The 26173-nt window shown below is 40.1% G+C and overlaps 1 protein-coding gene across 3 annotated transcripts; it reads right to left on the reverse strand.

Moving 5' to 3' along the window:
- Positions 1-1305: 1305 nt before the first annotated feature.
- On the reverse strand, positions 1306-25142 carry LOC101167332 (G patch domain-containing protein 2-like). 3 transcript variants are annotated; one of them, XM_020713400.2, is made up of 11 exons: positions 24812-25142; positions 22426-23101; positions 17945-18006; positions 17169-17327; positions 16502-16575; positions 16342-16406; positions 16222-16261; positions 16053-16141; positions 10355-10437; positions 7187-7278; positions 1306-4882 (listed from the first exon to the last, which is right to left on the reverse strand). In XM_020713400.2, the coding sequence occupies exons 2-10, from the start codon at positions 23085-23087 to the stop codon at positions 7205-7207; spliced, it is 1308 nt and encodes a 435-aa protein (XP_020569059.1). In that variant the 5' UTR covers positions 23088-23101; positions 24812-25142; the 3' UTR covers positions 1306-4882; positions 7187-7204. The 3 variants fall into 3 exon arrangements, with proteins under 3 accessions (XP_020569059.1, XP_004082629.2, XP_078797100.1); XM_004082581.4 differs by lacking the exon at positions 7187-7278 and having other exon boundaries at positions 24812-25025; XM_078940974.1 differs by lacking the exons at positions 7187-7278; positions 24812-25142 and adding an exon at positions 24673-24802.
- Positions 25143-26173: the final 1031 nt, after the last annotated feature.

A 26173-nucleotide genomic window follows, 5' to 3' on the forward strand; every position in this document is an offset into this window, starting at 1 on the left:
CTCCTGATCAATGCAATTTCCTTCGGTAGTGCGGACATGTTTGTAAAAGGCCAGAACAACGCCTCACGATGAAGACGGCAAGCTGAAATCGACTTAAGAAACTCCATGTATGTCAGTTTGTTCGAAGGGGGCTTTCAATTTCCCGAAGCATAGAGAAAGTCAGGCTAACATCAAACTCCCAAACATGACAGAGCTGGCTCTTTCTGATGAGAGGAAACCATTGATTTTTCCTCCATTTCACCATCAATCTGGTGGAGAAGAGGTGGCTGTGGGTGCTCAGACAGATGATGATGTGATTTGTAACCGTGGACCACCAGTGAGCGGCGAGAATAGCTTCGACTCTCCACACGTGGCAAAAGTACTTACCGCAGTCCTCAGCGTTCAGCTGGAAGATTAACAGCAGGGGATCGACTGACAATCTTCAGCGGCTGAGGAAGTATTTTCTGTGTCAGCCACACCGCAGCCGAGCTAACATTTGTATTCGGCACTGTCACTGTTCTTTACAACAGGATGGAGAGCGTTCTATGCACCAACTACCCTTTAAACCGTCATCTGTGTAATCACCATTTAAAAGCTTTGTGCCCTCCACAGAATTGTCGTAGTCTTTGTTTTTTGCAATCAGAAGTGACACAAGAAATGTAAAATGGTAAATAAGAAAAAAAGGGTGACATTTGTTTTGCTCTGAGCTCTAAATATGTTGAAATCATCCATGAGGTTTTTCCATCAATCCATCTTTAGAACCCTGCAAGCAGATGCTACTGTTGGGTAATCGCTGAGTACACCCTGAACAGGTCACCAGTCTGTTGCAGGGCCACACAATCACACACAGTCACACCTATAGGGGCAATTCAGGGACACAAATGAACCTGTGAAGCATATTTGGACTGTGGGAGGGAACCAGAACTCCTGGAGAAAAAACCAAACGTGCACGAGGAGAACAAGCAAACTCCACAAAGAAAGATCCCAGCCGGGCTTAGAACCAGCTGTGAGGCACCATGAAGTTCTTTATTTACTAAACTTTTGTAAATGTTGAAGCTTGCTGTGTTTTCTGATTCCACAACCTTGTTAGTGAAATCTCTACTTGAACCAATAAATTAGTAAATAAAGAATACATTCTTTTTTACCTTGTTTTTCCTTTAAAAAAATGCTGCAACCACAGGAGTCCCCCTCTGCTATTTGCAGAAGATTGGCAACCGTTTTTAGCCCCATTTGCTAAATCTTCAGCCGATTTTCTCTGAGAAGTCCTTAAAGGGGATCTTTAAAGCCAAAATTGCCTCATTCACACATAGGTTTAGGACACGATCACATGATCACAAACTCTTTTATTGTACACGGATGAAGTATATAGATACTGTTTTTTAATACTTCTGACATCATAGACACACAGTCACATAAAGGCATCTTTAAAAATCCATCATTCAACTTTGTAAAAACACATAAATAATTGACTAAAGCAGAACTGCCTCTGTTAGTGGAACCTATTTCAATACAATGCTGTTGATTCCAAAACAGAGAGCTGCTACATAAAAACGCTGGCCCGCAGGTTCAAGCCAATTTGACTAGTGTAACGTCTCCCCAACGTTTGGCGACACCGTGCAGGCTTTCTTAGGGAGGAGTAATCCTCTTGAGATCATTTGCAAAGCAATTAGGCATGCTTCCCCTGCCATTTAGCATAAAGATAACAGCCTTACCAGATAAGATGCTATATGTACAACGTATCAAACGGGATAGCTGCCTTAGAGTCACGATATCACAGAGATTTATTTAAATCCCTGTAAATGAAATTTAAAAATGTGATAGTAAAAAAATTAAAAAGACATATCTCTACTGTACTATCTAACTTGTCAGTTCATACATTAGGTAAATGTCCTCAGATCTAAATCCTAAATTAATAGATCTATAATTACTACATCAGAAACACAACAGATTTTATAATTGCAGTTATTTTACAAATATGAAGTCATGGGTAATTTATATTGACATTTCAATGAACAAGGCTTATTTTATCTTAGCTGCCACTGAAATAAGAAATTGAAAGTGAGTGGAAAGTTTAGGGCAAGTTGGATTTCTTTATAAAATAATGACATTTACATCAGTTTTATCTCTTTTAAATTCCAGAGTGAACAATTATGAATAACCACGGAAAGTATTTGTCAACAGGAACCATTTCCACCCCATTGCAACTGCTTTTAATCCCGGCCGGAACAATCGCCACCATGAAAGGAGCCGAAAAGCGAATTCCCCACTGACCTGTGACCCGGGCCCGCCCTGCATGCACACTGAAGCAGTTCAAGCAGAGTTTATGACTGTGTTATCTCTCCTCATCCCCTTTCCACCCATCAGTGGACACTAGAAGCCACCAGGCTGGAGTAGACAGACCAGGCATCACTCATTCACTCACCTCCTAGGTGCCTTTGTCAGGTGATTGCTGGCAGAAAAAGGAAAATAGATCAATACATCTCCCATGAGCCTGACAGGTAATCTTTACCTGGGATGAAATATGAGTAGTACCGGCCTGCCGAATTCCTGTGTTATGGTCACCGCTTATTACCATAGTAGCAAGTGAGGTTCTTCTCTCCTGCAGCTAAAGAAACTGTATGCCAACAGATTCGTCTTTCCCCCGTGTCAGTGCCCTGGCACCAAAACTCGGACTCTCAGATGAGGCAGCAGCACAAAGCTATCTTTAAAGCACTACCCAGTCAATATTTGTCGACAGGTTCAGGGGCGTATATCTCCTAAAATCTATCAATTTAGTCCTCAACTACTTTTTTCTTCCCGTATAATGAACCCTAGTGTGTGTGATTTTTCCTAATCAATGTACATTTGTGGTCCAGTAACAATGGGGGGGGGGCTCTCAACCTCTGATTTGTGTAGCTGCCTGTCTTGTGCGAGGCATACGTTTAGAGTAGTGTGCGCACACAGCCTTTATAAATGCCATCCTCAAAGCTACGTGATCACATAAAGCTTTCTCAGGTGAATTATAGCAGACATATAGCTCACATTAATTTGTAAATCTCATTTTATTAAATGTGCTTCTTCTCTTTAAAGTGTCTAAAAATACCTGCTATGAGGCACCTTAAAAGGAACGTATAGACCCACTCCAATGAAAATCGTGTTTTTGTCATTTTTAAGATCTTTTTGTAGCTTTTTTCCCATGATGGAGGACATATATAAAGAAAGTTAAGAATAAAACAGCATTTTTTTTTTGTTATTTTACGTAACAACTACAAGTGGCGGGCATCAAGCTCCCTGCTCTGCTCCATTCCGATGCATCCACTTGCAGACAAATAGATCCATGTAAGTCTTTGTTTTTTCCTTCATCTTAGCTGGAATCTGGCTCAAAACTGTACGGCTGAATATCCCCAATATTGCTAGTCGTTTAGTTGCACCTGTAATGTTAGGCTGGGGTTGTGAGGGGCCGTAAGCTAGTGGGAGAGCGTGTAAACAAAGGGTTGATGAGAAATGAAGGCAGGTTTACTCCGCTCCAACAATGCCACAATTCAGAGGCAAATTTCTAATGATTCACTACCGCTCTGCAGAAACTATGTCCTAGAAAATGACAGCTTTTTGTTTCATTTTGATCAAAAGACCACTGGAAACGCTTTTACAATAGATCAAAAGATAATCGGAGTGGGAATGTAATTTCTTTATTGTCTGTTATTTTTTAAGCATGCCATTTATGTCTACATTTTTAATTTACCCCGTCAATAATTATTATCTAAATTATCTATTTTTACACAAATACATTTATTCTGTAAAATGCTGCTTCCTAACCAGATTTGTTCAAACTGTTGTGTGTGATTTCACTGTATGCTGCCATTGATCTTTTATTGCAGGATAGCAAGAGAACCCGGGAACTGTATACCCTAAGGGTAGGGGACAATAGTGCGGCTGACCTTCGTCTCTTGTTTTCTCCAGCTCCTTCTCTGCTGGCTACCATCCACTCTCTCCAGCACTCCAAAAACAAGCCATCCGGCCCTGCTGAAAACAGCCTGTTCAAACACACTTCCAGTTGGCCTTGAACTTAAAATACATTTGGGGAAAATCTGAATACAGAAGGCAACCTGAGGAGAACAGAGGCGACCCTCGGAAGACCACAACTACACTCCCTCTATGTTGTGCTAATGAGCTGCTTTGTACCAACTGTAGCTTTTTTTTTGCTTTTTTTATCTATGCTAATAGAAAGTCTGTATTTTGTATGGCTCACCACCGGTGGTCGGCTCTCTGAGCCCTACAGCAGCATGTGGTATCTAAACATCGTGATGTTCGTGCGACGCAGAGATAGCCGCCGTACAGCCATTGTTGTAAACTAGAGCAGACTCCCCGACGACACTGAACCTCTGCTGACCGCTTACCCGAGGTTCCTGCTGACAAGTGCTGTGCTACTAGAGTGGACATAATTGTTGAATTGTGTAGTGGCAGGTGGCCTGGAGCCTGTAGAAACAGGAGGAGCAGAGAAGTCAAAGCAAGAGCCTCTTGAAGCTGCCTTCTTCCTCGAGACGACAAAGTGCTTAACAAGGCTTGATTGCATTAACATTTGTCATGCTTAATATACTACCTGGGCAGGCTTGATCTAGGAGAAACATGCTGATTTGAAGACTAATGATGTGCTTTGTATTTTTTCTTTTCTTTCAAAGTTTGTGCAGTAATAAGTTTTTTTCTTTTTTACATTCTCTGGCATAGAAGATTTTTTTTCTTCTTTTCTGCAGAATTTACATGTCAGGCCTCATACAGGTGTCCTCCAGGTGTAAAGACGAGCTGTCCATTTGAGGGGAAGTGAAGACCTGAGATGTGTCTAGCCTCCCAGCTTCTAAGGTCGATGTGTTACTTGCTCCTCCTTTTGCCTCTTCTCTTGCACGATCCGTCTGAAATAAGTTGCACGCTGCAGATGAGAAGAAGAAAAACATTTTATTTCCCAGAGAAATCAAAACAAACAACAACAAATTACATTTTGTGTAAAGTATTTAAGTTGAGACTCAAATCCACCTTCTGCTCTTGGTATGCATAAGTAAAACTTTAAAGTAATGTCCGTGTAATAGGTGAAATATTAATGAGACATAAGACACGTGAGACAAATCTAAAAAAAACGCTTGTTGATGAAAACAATCCTGTATTTTTAAATGTTGTGTGTGCTTTACTCCTTTTTTCCCATGAACTTGCTCACCCCTATTTGTCCTTACAAATTTTTTTTAAAGAAAATTAGAACCAAATTGGACAGAAGGCAGAGGCACCACGACATGTTCTCCTGTCTTTTTACTTCACTTTGATAAATAGAAAAAGTTAGCGTTGCTCACACAAGACGTTTAGCAGGCAGTCCCGCAGCAGAGGACACAGGAACTTGAAGTGACATTGTGGCTCTGGGCCTGTCTCAAAGGATTAGGCATTACAACATTCACTAGCATGTGCTTTTGCTCATTCCACTTCTGTCTGCTCGTGCCTCTTTCCAGATGACTTCTTCCCCAAACTGATCCGGCAGGCAGGATAATTGATTAATATTTCTTGAGGAGGTGATGACTAACCGTTGCTTAGATCCAACCCAAACACTCAGGTTAAAATATTCAAAGGACTTGATGAAAATTCTGGGATTTTTATACTTGAGGAGCACAAAAGCAACAACAGGCAGATTTCTTTTCGTATTAACATGCACAGGCTTTGCAGGTACTCACATCCAGGGCATAATCAGAACAAGACTGATGATTAAAATGATTTTTAAAGGAATGATGATTGAAACATTGATTTGAATGAAAAATTTCACTAGAGATTTTTATATACGTGTTTCTATGATCCACTTATGAATAAAGGAAAGCATTTTCTTATGAAAAAAATGCATTTATTTGTAAAATAAATAAATTCGGAACCAATAAAGTTCATCAAGACAAACAAAGAATCAGCAGATTAGTATTTTCCTTAAATATCTGGAATAGGTATCTAAAAAGAAAAAGAATTTGGTTTCCCTTATTTTATTTAAACTACTGCTGGTGAGAACATGAGAACTAGAACGGGTGAGTGTGATGTCACCCATAGCACCAAATAATTCAATTCAGTCATTTTCTTTTGTTGTTGTTTTTTTTTTTTTTTTTTTGGGGGGGGGGGGGGGGGGGGGGCATGAGAACACCAGAGTGGAAGGCCATATTTCAAACTGTTTATTATTCTTACTTTTATCAAAACAACAGTTCATTTAGCTGCATGTGGTATTTCTAATGCTTAAAAAATACTTATTGAGGATTTCCTAATCTTTGTTAATAATGATACCAATATTGACTCAAAAATAGGAGGGGAGGGGACTCTTTGCTATGGGGGCAATTGCCCCCGCTTGTCCCCCTGTAGCTCCGCCCCTAAAGACAGTCAATTTAAATTAAAAATCATAGGGACAGGTAGTAATGACTGATATTTCATCTGTGATATAGACACAAAAATACACCATACCAATAATTTTGTACAATTTTTGACCTTTCTACATATAAAGACAGTAAAAACCGATTGCTTTACAGCAACATCTGCACTCTGGTAGGACTTAATCAAGGTCTGTAAAGGAATCAGGGTGCAATGGTTTTCCGTCGGTGCAGAAATTGCTGCACATGTTTTTATTGTAGGTGATAATGGGACGTTGAATGGACCCAACTTACGGTCTTAATCGGCTCTCATGTGATGCTCTCTGAAAACAATCATTTCAGGCCTTTCTGGAGCACCCCTCCTTCCACCTGTTTATTAATCAGGTAATTACACATTGACAGTAATGGGCCTGCTGATTCTCACACTTAAATGAACAGGGCTGAATTGCTCTTTAATGATTAGCCTTTGTGTTTCTCTCAGTCTGCAGAAATGGATTATTTAAAGCAGACTTTATGGCGATTGGGTTAACTTGAGAGTCCCTTGGCATCTGAATCAAAACATGTCATTAGGGCAGAAATGGAAATAAAGGCAGAGCAACAGTTGGAACCAACTTGTGTGGGTTTCACTCTTAAGCTCAGCCTCCAGCCACAGCAGGACCTCACCCTGAAAGTTTGGTGAAACCGTAGAGGCAGGTGCAGGTGGGGATGGGGGAGCTATGGGAGGGGGAGTTGAAGGACAAGAGCAGGTTGCGGAGTTGAGACGGAGAGGGCGAAATAGTGCGGTGGGCTGCATTTCTGTCAGCAAAAGTGATGGCTGAGTGGTAGCGTTATTTGTCTTGTGCTGCCATACGGACCTCGCGCCAGCCTGGGCATTAATGAGAGGGGGCCGGACCGCCGGGCAGGAACACGGCGGGTCTCTGGCGCAGGTGATCTGTCACGCAGCCGTCTTGCTCAGGCAAGGAGATGCATGGAGACAGAAGGAGGAGGAGAGCGAGGTGGGCTAACCGTAGGGCAGGCCTCCACCCAAGCACCCAAACAACATCAGAAGATAACAGACGGCCTGATGTGGTGAATTAAAGACTACACTGACAACACGATTTACCTTAAGCTTCAAGTTTTTCCGGATTATGTCATTCACTGCCAAACGCCTAAAAATCTCTTTTAAACTACTTGATCTTCGTCAATGCAATAAAAATACTTCTTAATTCATAATTTTCAACATTTACATTTTTTTTTTAAAGCAATTCAGAAAAAGTCATGAAAAAACTGACAAAGATGCCTCCAATCTATAAATGTATTATGTTTAAAAACATAAAACAGCATGAGGCCAGCATGGTTTGTTCTTTTTAGTAGAGAGTTGTTGGACTGAGTTGGAATTCTGGATTGATAGTGTGGAGAAAAGCGTAAAATTGTCAATTTAAGGCTGAGAAGTGGAGTGGTCATCTAATCTAAACAGCTACCTGGCCTGATAAGTTGTGCTGTTTCTTTTTCCTTTTCTTTTCACAACATGCTTCAGCACTGCTGGGAAGGTGCTAAGAGGGTAAAGAAAGAAGACAAAGCAACAGCTGGGTACCGTCTCAGTAATTCCCCATAGAGCCCCAGAGGCCGTGGACCATTTTCACTCCTGATTACAGAGTTTCAAATCAACCACTAACGCATACAACAATCCACTTCCTCCGGCTAACTCAGAGACTCAGCTGTCGTGTTCACTAAAAGCAACATGCTGCTCTTTCTGCTGAATGCAAAGAACAATCTTTCCATGCAAACAAGATGTCTACCAGGAAACCACTCCACTCAGTAAATCACAGAATCTGATTTTGGCCCCGTGCACCTTTCTGTCAGAATGGCAGGCAAGCAGAATCCTTACAGGAGGAGTGTGAGAGCTCGTCAGAGTGAATACGCGTCGCCTGGCGGTAGTGAGATTACCGAGGAGAGACATGGTGCAGCGGGCTGCCAAAGTAAAGATTTATACAGAGCAGTTGCAGCTGCAGAAACCGACATTGGATGACATGGGCTGCATGATAAATCATGGTGGACAGGGGGCACCAGACTCCAGAAGCAAGAAGAAAAAAAAAAGAAAAGAAAACGAGTCCGTGCAAATGAAAAGCTCTCTTTTTAAAACATCCACCAGATTATATGTACCAAATAATCCACAGTACCTTTGAATTAATCTAAACTGTAATGCAAATATCACAAATTTGTGGAGGGAATATACATGTATTCCATTGTGCTGAACACTGCACTGCTCCTGTAGCCGCCAACAAACCGAGGGCTGCCCCTTGTTACTTATGTTGAATATGAGGGCTCCTTAGGGGCCAGGAGGTGAATCCTTTCTTTACTTTTATGGGAAGCGGTTCAGGGCTGGAAAGGTGAAGGACAGAGTTACCGGCTGCTCCATCACTCAGTGCAATAAATGGATGCAATCTGTATCCAAGTAAAGCATTGGCTGTTTTCAAATTCCACCTCTTTTATCCAAATGAATGATGGACCCCGGTACAGAACAGTGTGCAGCAGTATTAATATACATCAGAGGCTCGCAGCCCTCACTAAATCAGGGAACTACCAGCATTTGTTATTTAAATGACAAGCAGCGGATGCAGCAGCCGCGCACAGAGAGGGGACGGAGAAGAAGAAGTGGACAAACCAATTCAGATTTCAATCTGGTGAAGACATAAGGCCCAGAGCCATCTGTCTAATGGAAAAAGGCAGCTACGCTAGTTTAACACACATACTTGCTGTCTTCTGGTGTCTTCTTCTTCACACAGGAAGGTTTCAAGTATAGCAGCACAACTTTAGGGCTAAACTTTACCTTGTAGCATAATATTTCAACGATAACTTTGTCAATAAAAAGCTAATTTTTACAGTCCCAGTTTTAGAGAGCACATCTTCCAAAAGACAGAGAAATTCCACCATCAGCTTTGCAGTTTTCTTTTGTTCGAGGTTGCTGTGACGTAACATTTAGTGAACAAAGCTTAAAAGCACCAAAACACTGAGTCTGGATGTTAAAAATGATGCCAGATAACTTTATCAGGACCTTCAGTGATGATCTGTGTTAAGTCCTTGCTATGATATCTTTCTCAGAATATAAGTTTAATTCACTTTAGGATAAAATATTTTTTCTTCCAAAGGGGAGTTTAAAGGTCATTGCATTCAATGAAAAGTTTGCTAAACTAAATGAATACTTAAACCTGACACGTTTTACAAATTATTCATAATATCCTAACATTATAATTTAGTTAAATAAGTCGGAAACCAAGGTTTAATACAAATTCTTTCAAAATTGTCGAACCGTATAAAGACTCAATCATTAAAAATAAATCCTAATAAACGTTTTAACACAGAAGCTGTAGCTCCAGTGTTGACGTTCTTCAAATTACTGTAACTCTTCAACTGTTTATGCAATGAACGTAATTCCAACAGAATCTAAAGATGAGAAAAGCAGCTTTCCACTGATATGTAACACTTTATGAAAACCAACGGATATTGATGCAATGAAAAGTGAAATGTGCTAAAATGCTTTACGGTAGTGAAGATGCTTTTCTCCGCTTCAGATTCAGTTGGAATTACATTAATTGCATAAACGGTTGAAGACTTATGGTAGTGTGAAGGACGTGTTATTTTCTATTGCCGGCAACAGCTCTGGTTTGAGGGGTCATTTTCCACTCTTCCTTTTTTTTTACATCCAGCCCTGAAACCAACAGTTTGCTTTGACTGCTTTTTTGGAAAACAATCTTAACAAGAAAGAATAAAGATAAAACATCAAAGCTAAGAAAAAAAGTAACAGTATGTCCATTTGTGACTTTTTTTACTGTCAAAAGGTACAACAATAGAAAATGTAAACCCACAGAATTAGGTCCAGCACTGAATTCCATGTCAACTTGTTTAAAAATTTGTGAAAATGGTCAATTCGAGAAACTTTTTGTGAGATCTGCAGAAAATGTCGGACTTGTACAGTTAAATATATAAACATCCCTGAAGCTTTGTGTGGATTTGTGGATTTGTGAATGTGTAAACGCTGTTACCTGATGAGATGCACCCAGCATCTGTCTCCCTCCTCCTCTGGGTGTCTATCGTGTGCAGAAATCCTGGAGCAACACCAGTTGACCTAAATGGACAAAGATGAAGAGTTATAAAAACATTTCCTACGACATAATAATGACAATTTCTAACAGTTAAGGAGGACTAACAAACAAAAGTTTTTACACTTCTCAACAAAAACGACTCGAGTATAAAGAAAAGGTGAGCTTTATCCATTGCAGAGTTTACATAAACAAATGACACCTGCTCTATCCTTCATGTTTGTCACTTGTTCGCAGGCCTGAAATAGAAAGAGCCCCCACCACAGGCTGAATGGCCCAGACTTATGAGATGTAAAGTTTGGGTCAAGGTCTGGCCTGTCACATGGACATGGAAGGGACGGATGTAATCAGCGCTGTCTGTACGCTGTGAATCAGAGGAGGTGCAGGTGCAAGTGGGTGAATAGAAGACTTGATGGTCAAACATTGTGTTACGACTCCTCTTAGATAGCTAAAGGGCTATGTTTCATTTAAACATGGTTGAAATCCATCATTTGTCTTTAAAGTGAATGAATGAGTGTTAAATAGCAAAGGAGTGTCCAGAGAAACCTTCCTTCTCTGATGGTGAGCTGCATAAGCTCCCAGCCCTGACAGACACATGCTACAATGAGCCCCCGCCAGGCCAGCTCTTTAACTGGAAGTGTGTTCCATGACCTCAGTGCCCATAAATTACATGGCAGGTATGCGGGCGCTGGGTGTTGAGAGCTGTTCAGGGCACACTTTGAGCAAAGTCCCTATGTTGTATAATCAATAGATATAAAAATAAATGGCCTGACCGTTATTTTCTCCCTGCTACCCTTCTCTAATAAAATCCCAGTAATGCATATTTCATTTACCTTTATACTTATTGATTACCTGTACTCCAGTTAGTAAATCATGCGTCTATCGATCCCTCAATTGTACCTCTGTCGAACAGCACATAACCAGCCATTTGCTCCCCTGATAAAGAGCTCAGACATTAAACTCCCCACAGTAAATCTCTGCAAACTAACTTTTTAATTCCAAATCGATCCACATTTAAACATGGCATTATTTCAGGACACACACCTGTGGTATTAACAGCTATAACCAAACGCATTTTCTCTTACTGCAGGGAGGTCCATCCCACCATTTTTCCCTATGCTTTAGGAATATGACGTACAGGGGTGTCTGGTCTCTTGAAGGAGAACCTTTCAGTGTTACAGAGCATCCATGAAGCCCACTGAGGCACACAGCACAATGCTAATCAAACACCAGAATACTATCAGCTGGCTCATTAACCAGAGCAGGAAGTGAAGGGCTTCTTATAAGAATGCAGAGTAGACAAAAAAAAAATAAAAATATGCATCGTCGTTCGTTAACATCTGTTACTTCTCCAGCTTTCACAGCTTGACAGATGTTTGCGCCCAAACTCACTGAAAGTTTGTTAAGAAATCAAAGCTTGACTTTGAGGCGATGCACAAAGAAAGAATCGAGCAAGAAGGAGTGAAGATTGTCACCAAGTAAATTTTATCAAAGACACAAGGACACAAAGAGAAAAAAAAAAGCATCCAGGATGGATTTTTCAGGTCAAATGAGACACTTTTAAATGCAACCAAGTCCCTTTGGGTGCAGTGCAAAGCAGCACTGACACTAGGTCAATTGTAATTTTGGTGCCTACGTCCAAAACCAAATACCTCAATTAAACAAAAATAAATCAAAAAAAGAAGAAGAGTGAAAATTTGCACTTACAAAGTGGCCATCTATTTTCATTAGGATACATGGTGCTTCAGGTGTGAGGAGGATCTCAAGATTAATAGAGGTATTCAAATGAATCAAAAAGGATTAGGGTCTCCAGGGGACATAATCAATAGCTCCAAATCAATAATCAATAGGCCACTCACACCAATATACTAACTGCTGACACTGTGATCTTACAATTAAAATGAAAACTGGGTATAGAGTGGCGTTAGACTATGATTTATCTCACAGCGCGAGTGTCATTTAGAAATAAATAAGTCAATAGATAAAAGCTGCCGCTGCCCGGCTCAGGTGGGAGATAGTTATGCATTTTAACGCGCCTCTCGGCCCCCGAGCATTTTTCAGCCAAATACAGCAAGTCTCAGGTACAAGGGAATTAAAAAATATTGATACAAAAAAAAGTCATCATCTCTCGTCCTGGTACAGATGAAAATTTAAAGCAAAAAAATAAATAAAAAGAACTTGGTCTAAACTGCATCCGGATTCACAGATACACACACGGAGAAAGTTAATAATCAGAGGAAGAGACGGTTGACAAAAACAGCAGGTTGAACTGTTCTAATATTTCACAGCTAGCAGCTACTAATAATTCTATTGTCTTATGCGGCAAAATGTTATTTCTCTAGTATTTTTTCTGTTCTTCCCTAGTTGCTGCTTTGTTTTTCCATATTGTTATCAGTATGTTTGGGTCACACACACTGACGGTAAATAAAGATGGATAAAACTGGAGATCATGTGACCCACTAGTGTCCAAACAGCTGATTTACAGCTTTTTATGGCCAATTTTTTAACTTACTCACCAAAACTAACATGGCAGGATAAGATTTCACAAAAACTTTTCTGAAAGTGAATAAATATGTGGAACCACCAAACAAAAACACTTGTTGGAACATGGTTAACATGGCTCATGTAGACCTAACAAGGCCAATCAAGACGGAAATCTCCAACACAAAAGACAATTACCATATTTACTGTGCAGTTTTGAGGGCTGGTAAAAATAATAATAATAAAAAGCAAGGAGGAACATAAAATTTGTTACTTTGTTCTAAATTTTAACCTTAACCTAGTGTCAAAATGCTGTCCTTAAAGTAAAAGGAAACTGTCTTCCTATTTGAGGCATTTTGTACTTGGGACTCAATCTAGTTTATTTGTATTCTTATACTATTGGAGAAAACTGGACAGTCAAGAAACAATCTATACATTGAAAGGGAGATTACATAAGGCCTTAATCTACTTTTTTAATTAGTTTTTTCTTTTAAAAAAATGTTTGAGGAAAATATTAAGCTACCTCGAAATAACAATGAAATTAAAAACAAGTCAAAATGAATATTTTCAATTTTGTAGGTGAAGATTTTCCTTTATAATTTCTTTCAAGGAACAATCGTTTGTTTGTATGCAGCTGAACTTGGATGAACCAGGAGAGTGCATGAGTGCTGTGCTGGGTCGTGAGGACAAAGCAGCCAGCTCACTGGAGATTGGATTTGAACAGCTCGGGGAGATAGATTCAGCTCGTGGCGTCCAACGGAACACATCAGAAGCTCTCTCATCAACCCCCCCTCTCTCTCTCCCTCATTCATTTGGGAGTATGATTTATACTTTTTGAAGTGAAGGGTCTTGAATCCCACTATAAAGGAATTAAGAGATCTCCCCCGAGTCAGTTATTCAAATGAGAGCATGGCAGGGATATGAGGGCTTTTTAATAGAAGAAATTAGTATTCACAATGCCTTAAACTGGAATCTGAAGGAACCTTTCAGGTAGAGAAGAAAGGGCCAGTTTAGAAAAGAAAGCCCTAAGAAGTCGGGGGGCTTTTCGTAGCAGTTGTGTTTTTGCCCATCATCAAGAAATGCTGGAGTGCTGTGAAAATTACCCAAGAGAGAGTTCCTGAGAGGGAGTCTGTGTGAAACTAAATTAAGAATGCACCATAAATAGGCAAAGTAGGAACAACACAATGAGGAATCCCACAGTCTTGAGGCCAAAAGGGCCGCTCTGTTTTTTTAACAAGCCCCATGTAGATCCAGAGGTTCCTGGGATGACTGAGAGCAGTGCGCTGCTTTGACAAATATCTTCTAGATTTTTTTTTTCATGTTCCCGTGCATTCCCACAATTGTGGGGATTTAAATCTGAAACAAATAAAGTTTTTTGAAGGCCCTGTCCTTGAAAACTAACAGAGTTAAAAAAAAATTTGAATAGTGGCTTTAACTTCAGTTCATTAAAGCTCAATGAGCTCAAACATCAACAATATTTCATGAAAATGCAAAGAGTAGGGTATTATTTCAAATTAATTAAATCAAAAAATTAAATCAAATTAAGTTTCTTCCAAACACAAACTATGAACCTGTCGATCTATGTACATTTATTATTCAGCTAGCCAAGATTTTCGCTCAAATACATTTAGGGAATTTACTAATTTGATCCGTCCAAAGCATCGACTTCCTGCACATGTCCTGAAGCGGAGTCATGGCATTGGCATTTATTGTCTTCTTTTTGCCCTTTATCCAAGCAGCCTCATCAGTGTTGATGCATATACAGTGTTTCTTCACTATATTGCAGTTCATTTTTTGCAGTCTTGCGCATATTTTTCAGTTTAATTTTGCATGCTTTTTTTGATTTTTTATCTTATAACAGCACTGTTAAACGGTTTCACGTCTGGAATGGCTGTTGATGATGTTAATCAAACTCCTCCGTGCCACAGCTCCTGTACAGAATGCGTTCAGGTTCCCACTTTTACATGATTCTTCAATAGCAAGTGGATCTTTGGTTCCATTCTATGATTTTGGACTTACTTTTTCTGTTACAGTTTGAGCTTTGAGAGTTAAAACAACAGAGACACGTGTGAAAATGTTTGTGTATTTAGTGTATAGTGAGGGGTTATCATATCCTTAAAGGGCTTATATCATTAAAAATCAACTTTTTGAGCTTTGAAGTGTATCATAATGTTAATTCCTCACAAAAAAACAACCCCAAAGGTAATATTTTGATCCATTCACACATTTCTGAGTAGTCATCTAAAAACCCTCACTCTAAACGCCAACCCCTCCCAACCCACGAAAACGAGCGGGTTATTGCAATTATACACATGAAAGTGAGGAACAGCCCCTTCCAAATGGCGTTAGAGCTGCCGGCACAACCCGTTTATTTTTATATGCACAATATGTAAATCAATGCAAAAGTTCAGATGTTGTTCGCTTTCGTGCATGAAACGCAGAAATGCTGCAGAGGCCGGCTCAAGGATGACGTCATGAAATGGGCGGCACCCACAAGGAGCAAAATGCGGTGCCTCAGGGATAGAGTGTGTTACTTCCTGGTAGGAAATAACCAATATTTCATTAAAAAATTGTTCTTTACTGTGCCAAAGGTAATATATTATCATATAGATGGATATAGTCTAGCCTGAAAGGTTTAAGAAAAGCACGATAAAGGCCCTTTAAAGCATCTATGCATGTCACCTATTGCGGGTTATTTTTAGAACGTGATTCCCACAATAAACAAGGGAACAAAAACTAATTTGATTTGGCGTGAAGTCCTATTGGATTAAAGCAGGTGAAAGTTTGGCCTGATCACTACAAATTACCCAATTTATGTTTAATGTTGTTATGGTTTTGCAGGCTTTCTTAATTTCAGGTTGAACTTATACAAAAGGCTATTTTCAACTTCTTAATAAACAATTAACCAGAACAGTCATTTATTCATGCAATTTTTGAAAAAAAATGAGCTTAATGTTTATTTGCGTTTGACATCACTGGCTTAAAAGAACTTTTCAGAGCAGATCTTTGAAATATTGAGCTCTGGTGGGCCCAGAGAGCTCCTGTCCTTGACCTTCCTCCTGACCTTCTGTCTAACCTGTTTGGACAGACATGGCTGAAGACTGTCTCTAATAAACCGCTAAGAAGCTACTTGGTTTAACTAACATGTCGCTTCATGTACCTGTTTCTGAAGACAGAAGAACATCTGAGATGAGGGCCCTCTGACATCACGTCTACAGGACACACTGGTATGGGGCAGAAAGGCTTCAACTGCAAATGAAAGGTTTAAGCACTATTTAGATTTTATCACTTATTAATGAGAATTAAGAAGGAGTGCTTTAGATGAATACCTGGCTTCGTCCTCGTTTTCCAACGGAAGGCAGCCAAAAGCTAGAAAGAGAAAATCAAGTTTTTAAGGAAACAAATGGATTTTGGAAAGCTTTGTCAAGAAACAGCCTTCGAGTACTTACTCTCGCTGCAAAGGATCTTGGGAGAAGTGTCTCAGTCTTTCTACAAATACTGGCATGTTGTTATCCTGTTTCAAGGACAATACATAAAAACAAAAGGAAAACATTTAATTTTTGGGCAGCACTTGGAGTAACACTAAAGAAAACTTAAGCATTCTCAAACCTTCCTGGGATGCCGCCTCCGGTCCCTCCTGATACAGCAAGCCGATGAACTAGGTTTGACACGAGAATGATACCCTGAAAAGGTACAAAACAACTTACTAAGATGTTTTACCAAACCTATAAAAGTCCAAATCTGGGTATTGAGACTATCTTTCCCCTAAAAGCATATTCATGAATGGCATACACAGACATTTAGGGGCTAAATATTAGTCAGACTTGTGCTGTCATATCAAAGTATACTTTCCCATAAACTTGTGCTGTAATTTGCTGAAGCTCATCCCACACACAAAAATACCCCAAACTGTAAATTCTCAGAAGTCTAAAAATCAGAATCAACATTTTTGGATTGAAAATAAAATCCATCAATTCAGATGGTCTACTCTTTACCCTAAACTGCATTGGACATAATAAAACGGAAAGATTGAGAAAAAAAACAAAATTCCAGAACCATCAATATTGTTTGGTTCAATATTGTAGTCCTGTAGATGGTTTCAATTCATAAAATACTTATTCTATAGTCTGAAAAATGTCTTAGTTGATTTCCCACTAACAACAAATATATATTTGTGTCAGAGCATTTTTTGCCACTCTAAATTAACTTCTGCAATCACATGACCCTAAGTATATTGATTAATATTTTGCATTAAGGAAAGGACAGCCTGTGAAACCTCTGTCAGAGAGCCTTGAAGCCTGCAGGAATTTTGGAGAAGCATGTCTTTCCTCCAGGGAGAGCTGGTTGTCAGAGTCCCAGTTGGGCAACAAGCCAGCAACCCCCGTCCCAACTCCACAGTCCCCTTCGAAGAACCAGTCGCTCTGCTCATCATCACCTGCAAATATGAATGCAGTATTAGGGTGTTATGGGTAGCATGCTCCTTGCTATAGCTCCAGTACTCCTGGTGTAACACTCAAGCTAAATTGCTTATCTTTAAAATTAAATTCACTAAGTGCTATTTAGATGTATTCAATCAACACAAATCGTGACTTTTAAATAAATAGCAAGCTCATTCATTAACGGTGTGTGAAATTTTAACAGTTGGGATTTTATTGTGCAGAAGATGTTTTCCTCCAGACACAGTTTCCTCCCCAGACTGTGAAAAGCCTTTTCGACCTGTCAGTCAGCGGAGCACACACAGGAACCATGCCTCTCACAGTCAAGGTGTAGTGACAACTGTTAAATCAGAGTGCGCCTGGGCCCACCATGGCTAATGAGATTACCAAAGGCTTCAGCGCTCATTACCACGACATGACAACGTCTTATTAGAGTCGCCTGGGTGCCCGGCAACCAGCCCACTGAAGCCAAGCATCCCTCCTTCGACTCAGCATTCCCCTGGCTGATCAGAGCACTGTCCAACTTGACAATGTGTCATCTTCCACTACATGGAAGGAAAGGTTTTTCCTGTGAGCTGCGAATGGTCCAAATCTAATCGACTGTAGAGCATTTTACCTTGTCTTCCTTCATCATTGGTGAACAGGCCTGGGTCACTGCTGCAGGTACTGCTGGTTTCCCTGCAAACCAAAAAAAACCCAGACCCTTTCTAAGTGACCCGCTTCTTAATTATCAATGACATTCGACGATGAAGAACTCTGCTTTGATTTGTCATCTCAAAGCTGATGGGCTCTTGAGGTCAGACAATGTTAGAACATCTGAAAAGTGAACAATGTAAATCAAACATTTACATGCCCCTGTAATGTCAATATTTAACATGTAGCATTCAATAATAAAATAATGAAGAAGATGGGAGCTGGAGGTCAGCGTAAATGGAAATGACACAAAAAGACAGAGTGTGCTGCGTTTTTTTTTTTTTCCCTTGTTGCGACGGCAAACACAAAGGCATCAGGAGAGACTCTGATCGAAGCCACTGAGTGACATGAACAATCTAATTGAATATCCTCCGCTGTCAGCTCCAATCTAATCTGGCTTGCGTTGTGAAGGATGACAGCAGCAGAGAAACACATTCCCCTGCCTGCCCCTCCCTCTGGGTGTGCCCCTCACACACACCGACCCACAGACATGCCACCGCTTCCACACAACAACCGGACGACATCTGCTGTCCGGACTGCCTCTAATGCTCGGCGGCTGCCCCCCCTCGCACACACACGCCCTCAGGCGAAGCCCTAATCCATTCCCTCCGTGCTCTCTGTGCCCCTGCCGCTCATCTGGCTGCAGGTTTCACTGTCTTTCTCACACCTCAGCCGCTGGAGAGCGGGACCTTTGAAGAATTTAAGGGTGGCATATAAACAAGAGCTGTCAGACTCATAATCTTTACATATTATTCTGACGTTTTGAAATCATTTAAAACCACTGTTTGGTCCAAAAATAATTCACAAAAGGTTAGAGGATTTGTTGATGTGAAAGTCAGCATATTTCCTTTCAAACGAGACCAATCACCATACAGACGAAAGAAAGCTCATTTGTCTTAAATGCATTTTAATCCGCTTCCTGTTTATCATCCCTGACCTTGCTTAAAGGGAAAAGGCTGGAGGGTCAGATAGACGCTGATCCAGTGCTTTGCCATATTGCACAAGCCTCCAAGTAATGGCAGGATCAGGCAAACGTCCATGTGCAACCCCTGGCCAGATGGTCCTCCATCATCTCCCTGAACAACCACAAGAAGCAGATGTGAGAGGGAAGCAGGCCACTCTGGGGAATCTGGAAGACGTCTGGCTTAACCTCGCAGACCCGAACTGTCCTGCCACCCCCATCCAACCCCCTAAATTCTGTCTCCTAAGACTGATTCTCTAGATCACTCTGAAATAACCCATCTCTGGACATATGAGATCTAATGTGGGACGCACGCTCTCCACTACCAGCAGAGGACACAAGCTAGATCACAAACTAACAAGCTGTTCATTTCAGATGAGCAGTATAAAAAATGCTTTTGCAGCTAATTAGATAGAATGTGTGCAGAGAAATCAGACAAATTAACAATAATTTGTTATTTAATCCACATTAAAAAAGTGAAGTGAAATCCCTTAAACCAGGGTTTGACAGGTATGAGACTGTTTATACTAAACACCACCTAATAATTGATAAATACAATTGATATTCTTATTTTTCGTGGGATCAAAGATAATTTCTTTCTTAAACTGCAACCTATTCATGTAAAAACTAGCATCTTGGACTGTCCTGGCCTATCAGTCACTCTTAGCAGAAAGTACATTTTGCACAGATCTTAATGCTGTAAATGCCTTACTGTAATTGCGATAGAATAGAATAAAAGCGTGCAGATTTTGCTGAATACAGCATTGCAGCTTTTGCAGTCCACTTAGAACACCCAGTAACTGAAAAAAGACGACCTCAATAGCTTAAAGACAAAAAGATATTATTTTAATCTTTTTTGCTGCAGAAATGGTCTGTAATGAATTTATTGATAAACTTTCAACTTTTTTTGTTGCATGTTTGGAGACCTTGACCTATATGCATTTTAAAAAAAACTCTTATATCTGCTTTGCATGAGAGAACATCCTCTTAAAGACTTTTTGCACATGGAAGCATATCTAATCACCTCTACCAAATAGAATTTTCAAGGCGGATGTGAAGTTGCGTTATTTTTCTGTTTTAATTTAGAACTAAGATAAGCTACAGGGGACATTTTTATCACCCACAGCATTCATTTGAAAGTTGAGTCATGGCAGCAGCTGTTCTGGTATACTTTATCTCCATGTGATGCTGTGGTGTCATCGCAAAAGGTTTTGACTGTAGTCAAGGTTTGAATACCTGGCTTACTCAAGGTACCGCGGCTTCAAAAGAAATGCATGCTAGGTTGACTTGACGCTAATTTGATAACAAAAGTCAGCAAGTATGGTTGGTTTTGTCTCTTGTTGATGCAACCAGTCAGGATGACTCGTGTATGAAAAATGCATGATTGGTTTTTGGAGGGAAACAAAGGCAAGGGCAAAAATGACAGTGTTTAGGGATGAACCAAACTCCATGCATGGTCTTTATGTCTCCATAGGAGCTAAAAGGGTGAAGCAAAACACAGTATCCAAATGAGCACTAATCATTAGGATATAATCCTCAGCTCCTGGGAGAGGCAGATCAGTTTGCAGAGAGATTACAGGCAAGCCGCCATTTATTGAGCCTTGGCTCATTCTGCAGAGGAATAAAGAAGAGGAGAGTTGGAGGGGGGCAAAGTGCTGATAACAATGGATCTGTGGGCTCTTCAAACAAGCCGCCCCAACCCAAATCCATGCCCTCTTCCATGGGTGCCTGATTATAAGGTTATCCCACCCTCCCTGAGCTGCAGTAATTGGATTTGTCTCAGAGATTTATGAAAATTAACTTCAACAAAAGCTCCAGTGCCTTCCAAAAAACTTCTCCAAATCCAGACTACAGCAAGATACAGCTGAAGGAGCTTGGAGTGGATTTTTTGTTTCCCCCTAAGAAGTCAACAGAAACAGCAAACAGCTGGAGACAGAGGCCGGGCACGGGGCGACCACTACCCACAGGTGAGGCCTGCTCGACGGGCCAGCCTGGGTGCCAGGTGGCCTCGGCGCCAGCAGGCTGAGCCAGGTCTAATCAAGGATGTGAAACCCAACTGGAGCTCCAGCATCTGCTCTCCTTGCACTTGGGTGGCTGAAGGCAACGCTCCGCGCAGAGCGAACATAAGGGGAGTGACCTTGAGGAGGGGGCACAGTTTTCAAACTCCAAATGAAAAAGGTTCACGGAATGAGCAAAGACCAAAAAAGTGATTCCGAAACGCGGCGTCTGTGTCTGACATCTAATGGACCATTCACTCTTTGAGTAAAAATACTGCTGTTGTACCACTGTGGACCCCTCATCACCGCTGACATTTGTTCACATCCCTTCCCTCCACAAGGCTTAACCCCCAGATTGTTCTGCCCTCAGTACAGAGTGGCAGTCTACTAAGCAGCAATCAAGAGTGTTGGCGTTGGGTAAGTAAGAAATGATTGACAGCGTGCCATGGCGCTCCCATTTATTTCTTCTCCGGAGCTGTTTTCTGTCAGAACGGCTATTGATTTTTCCATAAAGTAAGAAAACAAGTGCCGTTTAGAGGCTGGAGAGGTCAGCACAAATTAAACCAGAAGATGTAAAGGTTTCTCTGTCCCATTATGGCTTTCTTTAAGTGTTTTTTCCCCTGTGTTTTATGTGATTACCAGATAATGGGCTAAGCAGTGGAAATCCTTTAAACTAGGTGGTCAAAGCTAAAAAAACCAAAATGTTAAGATGTGACTGACCGACTGTATATAGAGTATTTGTCTTTTTCTATACTTCATATACAGTGTAACTGCATATTTGAAAAAAAAAAAACTGGTCATTACTGGCTTATAATTTGTTTAAATAAAACCTTTCATGCTTTACGATGATGTGATGTTTTCTTTTAAAAGTTTGAGATTCAATTTTGGCTTTCTGGGTTAAATCTATGCGAGACTACGCACTTCGACACCACCAGGGATCACAGCTTTAATTACCCCAACAAAGATTGGAATTTACTCCAAACAAATCAATACCACTCCAAGTCACGTATTTATTTGTGACCATATTTTTCAAAAGGAAATAATGAGCGATGAGATGCCCGGAGGCCAAACTATCAAAGGTGGCTCCCTGGTGATCCTTTCAGACGCAAGGATAGAGGACACAAAGATGATTATTAACTTTTGAATATGAGCTCAAGACTACAGAAGGGACTTCATCGGGATATTCCCCTTTTGAACTAGTTTGAAGGCCTTCTGAATACTAATAATAAGGATTTTCAATACAAATAATACCAAGGGTTCTATTGTTTCTTTGCTACTGTCTAAAATAGAAAAAGATATCATTTTAATTTTAGAAAGAAACTGTTCAAAGGATTATATTGAATTTAAACATGCTCATTTCTGCTAAAAGTGTTTCACAAATGTGAATTCATTTGAAGTGATAAATATGGAAATGTTTCATAAAGGACCAGAAGGATTTTAGATTACCCTTCAGACATGTTCTCATCAGCAGCGTCTCTGTGCTCCTTCGTCATCTTCCTTTTCCAGCACTTCTTCCCCAGCAGTCTGCCTCCTTCACTCTGTCTCTCGTTCTTCATCCAGCCACCAGATCTTCGCTTGGATCCCGAGAGACGGTGTACCTTAGGCGGTCTGTGCCTCTGTTTGCGATCCACCTCTGACACTGTTAGCTTCTGCTGCAGCCTGTAGGTCACCCCGGAAGTCATACGCTTCACCTTCCTCCGCCTCCTGAGTGGCCGTCCTGGATTATTCTCGGTGAAGGAGTCAGACTCTGGCCAAGAGGGCTGCCTCGTCCTAACTGAGCCCCCCACAAGTGATGACCAGTGGTTGGTAGCAGACATGTCGTCAGAGTCACTGCAGTTGGCCACCGATGCAGGAAAAGTGAAGGACGAGTTCTCCCTGAAGTCTTTAGCTTCATCTAAACTGGATTCCGAGGCGTCAATCCAGCATCTTCTGGCAAACAATGGATAAAGGGAGGATTCGTGAAATTTCTTGCGTCCCCTGCGGCGTCGGATCTGTCGCCGATGCTGCAGTGGACTCAGGACCATTTCCTCCCACAGCTCCCCCAGCTTATTCGGCTCTGAGGCCTGTTCCAGAGCTGACACCAGGTCCTGCACCAGCTCATCCATCATAGTGCTGGAAATGACTGACACAGCAAAAGACGGTTAAAATCTGCAGTGACCGCCAAATTAGCATAAACTGTAACATTGTTGTCTGGATTAGATATGGTGTCTATGTTGTCTTTTATGAAAAAACATAATATTTTCAAAAAGGAAGCAAATGCTGAAGAGCCTAGAGCAAAATCATTTTGTATGAAAAGACAAACTAACACTCTATAAAAGACAAGGTCCTCAAAAGTAAAGTAGCTTGTACTTATACAAAAATGACATTTATTATTCCCATGCTTTTTACACATCCGTTCATTTTGACAGCAAATGGGATTTCTAAACACATTTGTGTTGACACTTTTCAATTAAAACAGTCAGCACAAAGAACCGATAATATAGGGTTAGCTAATTGTATATATCGTTAATAATTATATTCTTGGTAACATGAGAGACAAATGAATTTAAGAAAAACATGTAAATTATGTTATTGTGGGAAAAGCTAGAAGTTTTAATCAAATATTATTTACAACAGGAGATAAAAAAGACATTTCTTGGACTACATATATTTACATCATCAGTTATCCCAGTTTATGGGATAAATGGTTACCTTTAGTGTTTATATACATGTGAATACAATCTCATAGCAGGTGAATCAAACAGAGCTTTTTAAATATTTCACCAATGAAAAGCAGCCCTTTAATGTTAGATTCCTGCCTCATGTGAAGACGAGAGGTCATTTGAAGTTCAATTTAAGATATGTTGACTTTCATTTAAATAAAACCATTACAGTGAAATGGAAACAATGTATTAGTTGTCTTTATTGTAAATTAGAACATGTTCTTAATGGCTTACCTGGTTAAATAAAGGTTAAATTAAAAAAAAATGTTTTTTGTTTTGCTAACTGCTCATGCATCACGTGTATCTTTGCACATTGATGCCTTCTGTATCCCTATATTTCCCAGAGCTGATCAAAATTCCATTGCAATTTGCTATTATAATGTCAATAAATGATTCTGATATCGTCATCATTCATAATGATCACAAATATCGCACATAGTGAGTTTTTCTCGTATGCAGCCCGAGAGCTAAGCCAACATAGCAGCTCCTGTCTGTATTATGTTTCTCCATTCTTTTGATGGTATGATGATCTCATCTGCTGTCATTTAAAGCAGCTTTCTTAGCAGAAAATGAATATAAACGACAAGTATTTGTCCTAATCTAAAATGCTAAGCTAAGCAAACCAACATGGCTATAAATTATAGATTATCTTATTTTCTCTAGTATGTTTACTTGTGTTAAAATTTAAAAGAAGAATGTAAACGTGAAAAGACATAAGACATATTTGTAATGACAGGTTTACTACTAGCACGGATGAGCAATGATCACTGCTGTTGTCCTTGAGAACGTTTGTTTATCATCAGGAAAAGCGAAACCATCGCGTTGTCTTTCTAATTAGCTAAGAAAAACTGCTGGGAATCTGTGCGGCATGACTGCAGCAAAAACAACAGCACAGCAGCAGGTTGTAGTATCTATCTGCATGGTGATGGTCCCTCACTGCTGCTGTCTGTTACATAACAGCTCACACACATGACATCAGCAACAAGGACACCTCACTGCTCTACGCCCTCAATGTCAGCAAAGCTAGCCGTTTGTTCGCCCGCCGACCGGTCTCACGCATACAGCTCACGCAGCCGCTCCGACAACGAACCGCGAGCAATAAAAGGAGTTCACGGTATTGTGATACTCACCTGTCTCTGCTCGTGTTGTTTTGTTGTCAGCCCTCTGGTGGGGCGTACACGCACTTCCGCCCTGCACTACAGCCAATCAGCAGATTCTACGTCACCGTGACGTACAGCTGCGACAGCAGACAGCGCGTGCAGACAGGAAGCCTCAAGCTGACAAGAAAATGATTTGTTGCTGTTATTTTACAAAAAAATTGTTAAATCTTTCTGAAACTAATGTCTTCACGTTTTTTTAAAATAAATTTACCAAGTAGTTTTCTTTCTTCTTGTTTTTTTTGTCAGAACACAATATGTTTTTCTTTTATTTTATACGTTTATTGGTGTGAATTAAAGCTTCCAGGTTTTTATATGGGAAATCCTTTTTGTTGTTTTTTTTCACCATGTTTTGCCCTCTTACTATTTTCATATCTTACTTTTAGCTTCTTTTATTTAAGGAGAGTAAGATCATTAAAACGATTGTAACATTATATAGGCTGCTACAGATATTCAGAAACACTAAATGCAGCTTGAGATTGTAGGTTTCAAGGGACAATGAAACTTAAACAATGATGGACAAAATGACAATAAAAATAATGCTAAAAGCTTTACTACCTCAGAATGAGGCAGATTTCCAATCTTTTTGTCTTATGCACCTCATGAGCGATATTTGTCACAATTCACTCATGTGTTGACAATTCTTTTGGATCAAACCAAGTTATCTGAAAAATATACAAATATCCCTTGTGCTATCCTAGGCACTTTGCCATTGGGAGTTGGGTCATGTAGACCCACTAGACAGTGCGCTGAACCTTTTTTCTTCAATGATTTGTGATCTTCACTGTTGTCCATGGATTACATGAAATCTTTCCACCTTTATCCACCTTTGTCATGGTAGGAATTACACGTCAAAGTAAGGGTGGGGTCATCTAAGATAGCACAAGGGTTAAACGAACTATTTGAATTGCAAAATAAATGTAAAGTACCTGTTCAGTGTTCTGTGTTGGTCTTTTTCTTCTGGCTAAAGCTTCAAAAATACATTTCTTGGAGAATATGGGAGCCAAAGGTGATCTGGTAGTATACTGATTCTTTTAATTTTGTCTCCTCTGAACATCCAGTTTTTTCCAATTTGCCCTCCATCTTTAAGCCCGTTTATTTGCTGAATATCCAGTCTCGAATGATTAGGCTGCTTACATTGTTTGTTCATTTTCAGTGTTAAGCCTAACATTGAAAACTTATAAAGTAATAATAAAAAAAAGACAACAGAAATATGACAAAAATCCTAATATGGACAGGATTATTTATACCATCTGCAATGTGCCTACAACCCCCTAAAATGTATATATTTATAAACTGTTTGGAATCACTGATCCAAGGAGAAAACAAAAGAAA

Source organism: Oryzias latipes, chromosome 22 (genome assembly GCF_053564925.1).
Source record: "Oryzias latipes strain Hd-rR chromosome 22, Olatipes_Hd-rR_3.1".
NCBI lineage: Eukaryota > Metazoa > Chordata > Actinopteri > Beloniformes > Adrianichthyidae > Oryzias > Oryzias latipes.

What these genes read in the sequence shown, in the direction of transcription:
- LOC101167332 (XM_004082581.4), bottom strand. Translation starts at nt 23,087, where the DNA reads ATGATGGATGAGCTGGTGCAGGACCTGGTGTCAGCTCTGGAACAGGCC. An exon ending in GATGAGAACATGTCTGAAGG is followed by an intron (nt 18,007 to 22,425) that starts GTAATCTAAAAT and finishes TTTGGTTTGCAG; the next exon opens with GGAAACCAGCAGTACCTGCA. An exon ending in GGAGGCGGCATCCCAGGAAG is followed by an intron (nt 16,407 to 16,501) that starts GTTTGAGAATGC and finishes TCCTTGAAACAG; the next exon opens with GATAACAACATGCCAGTATT.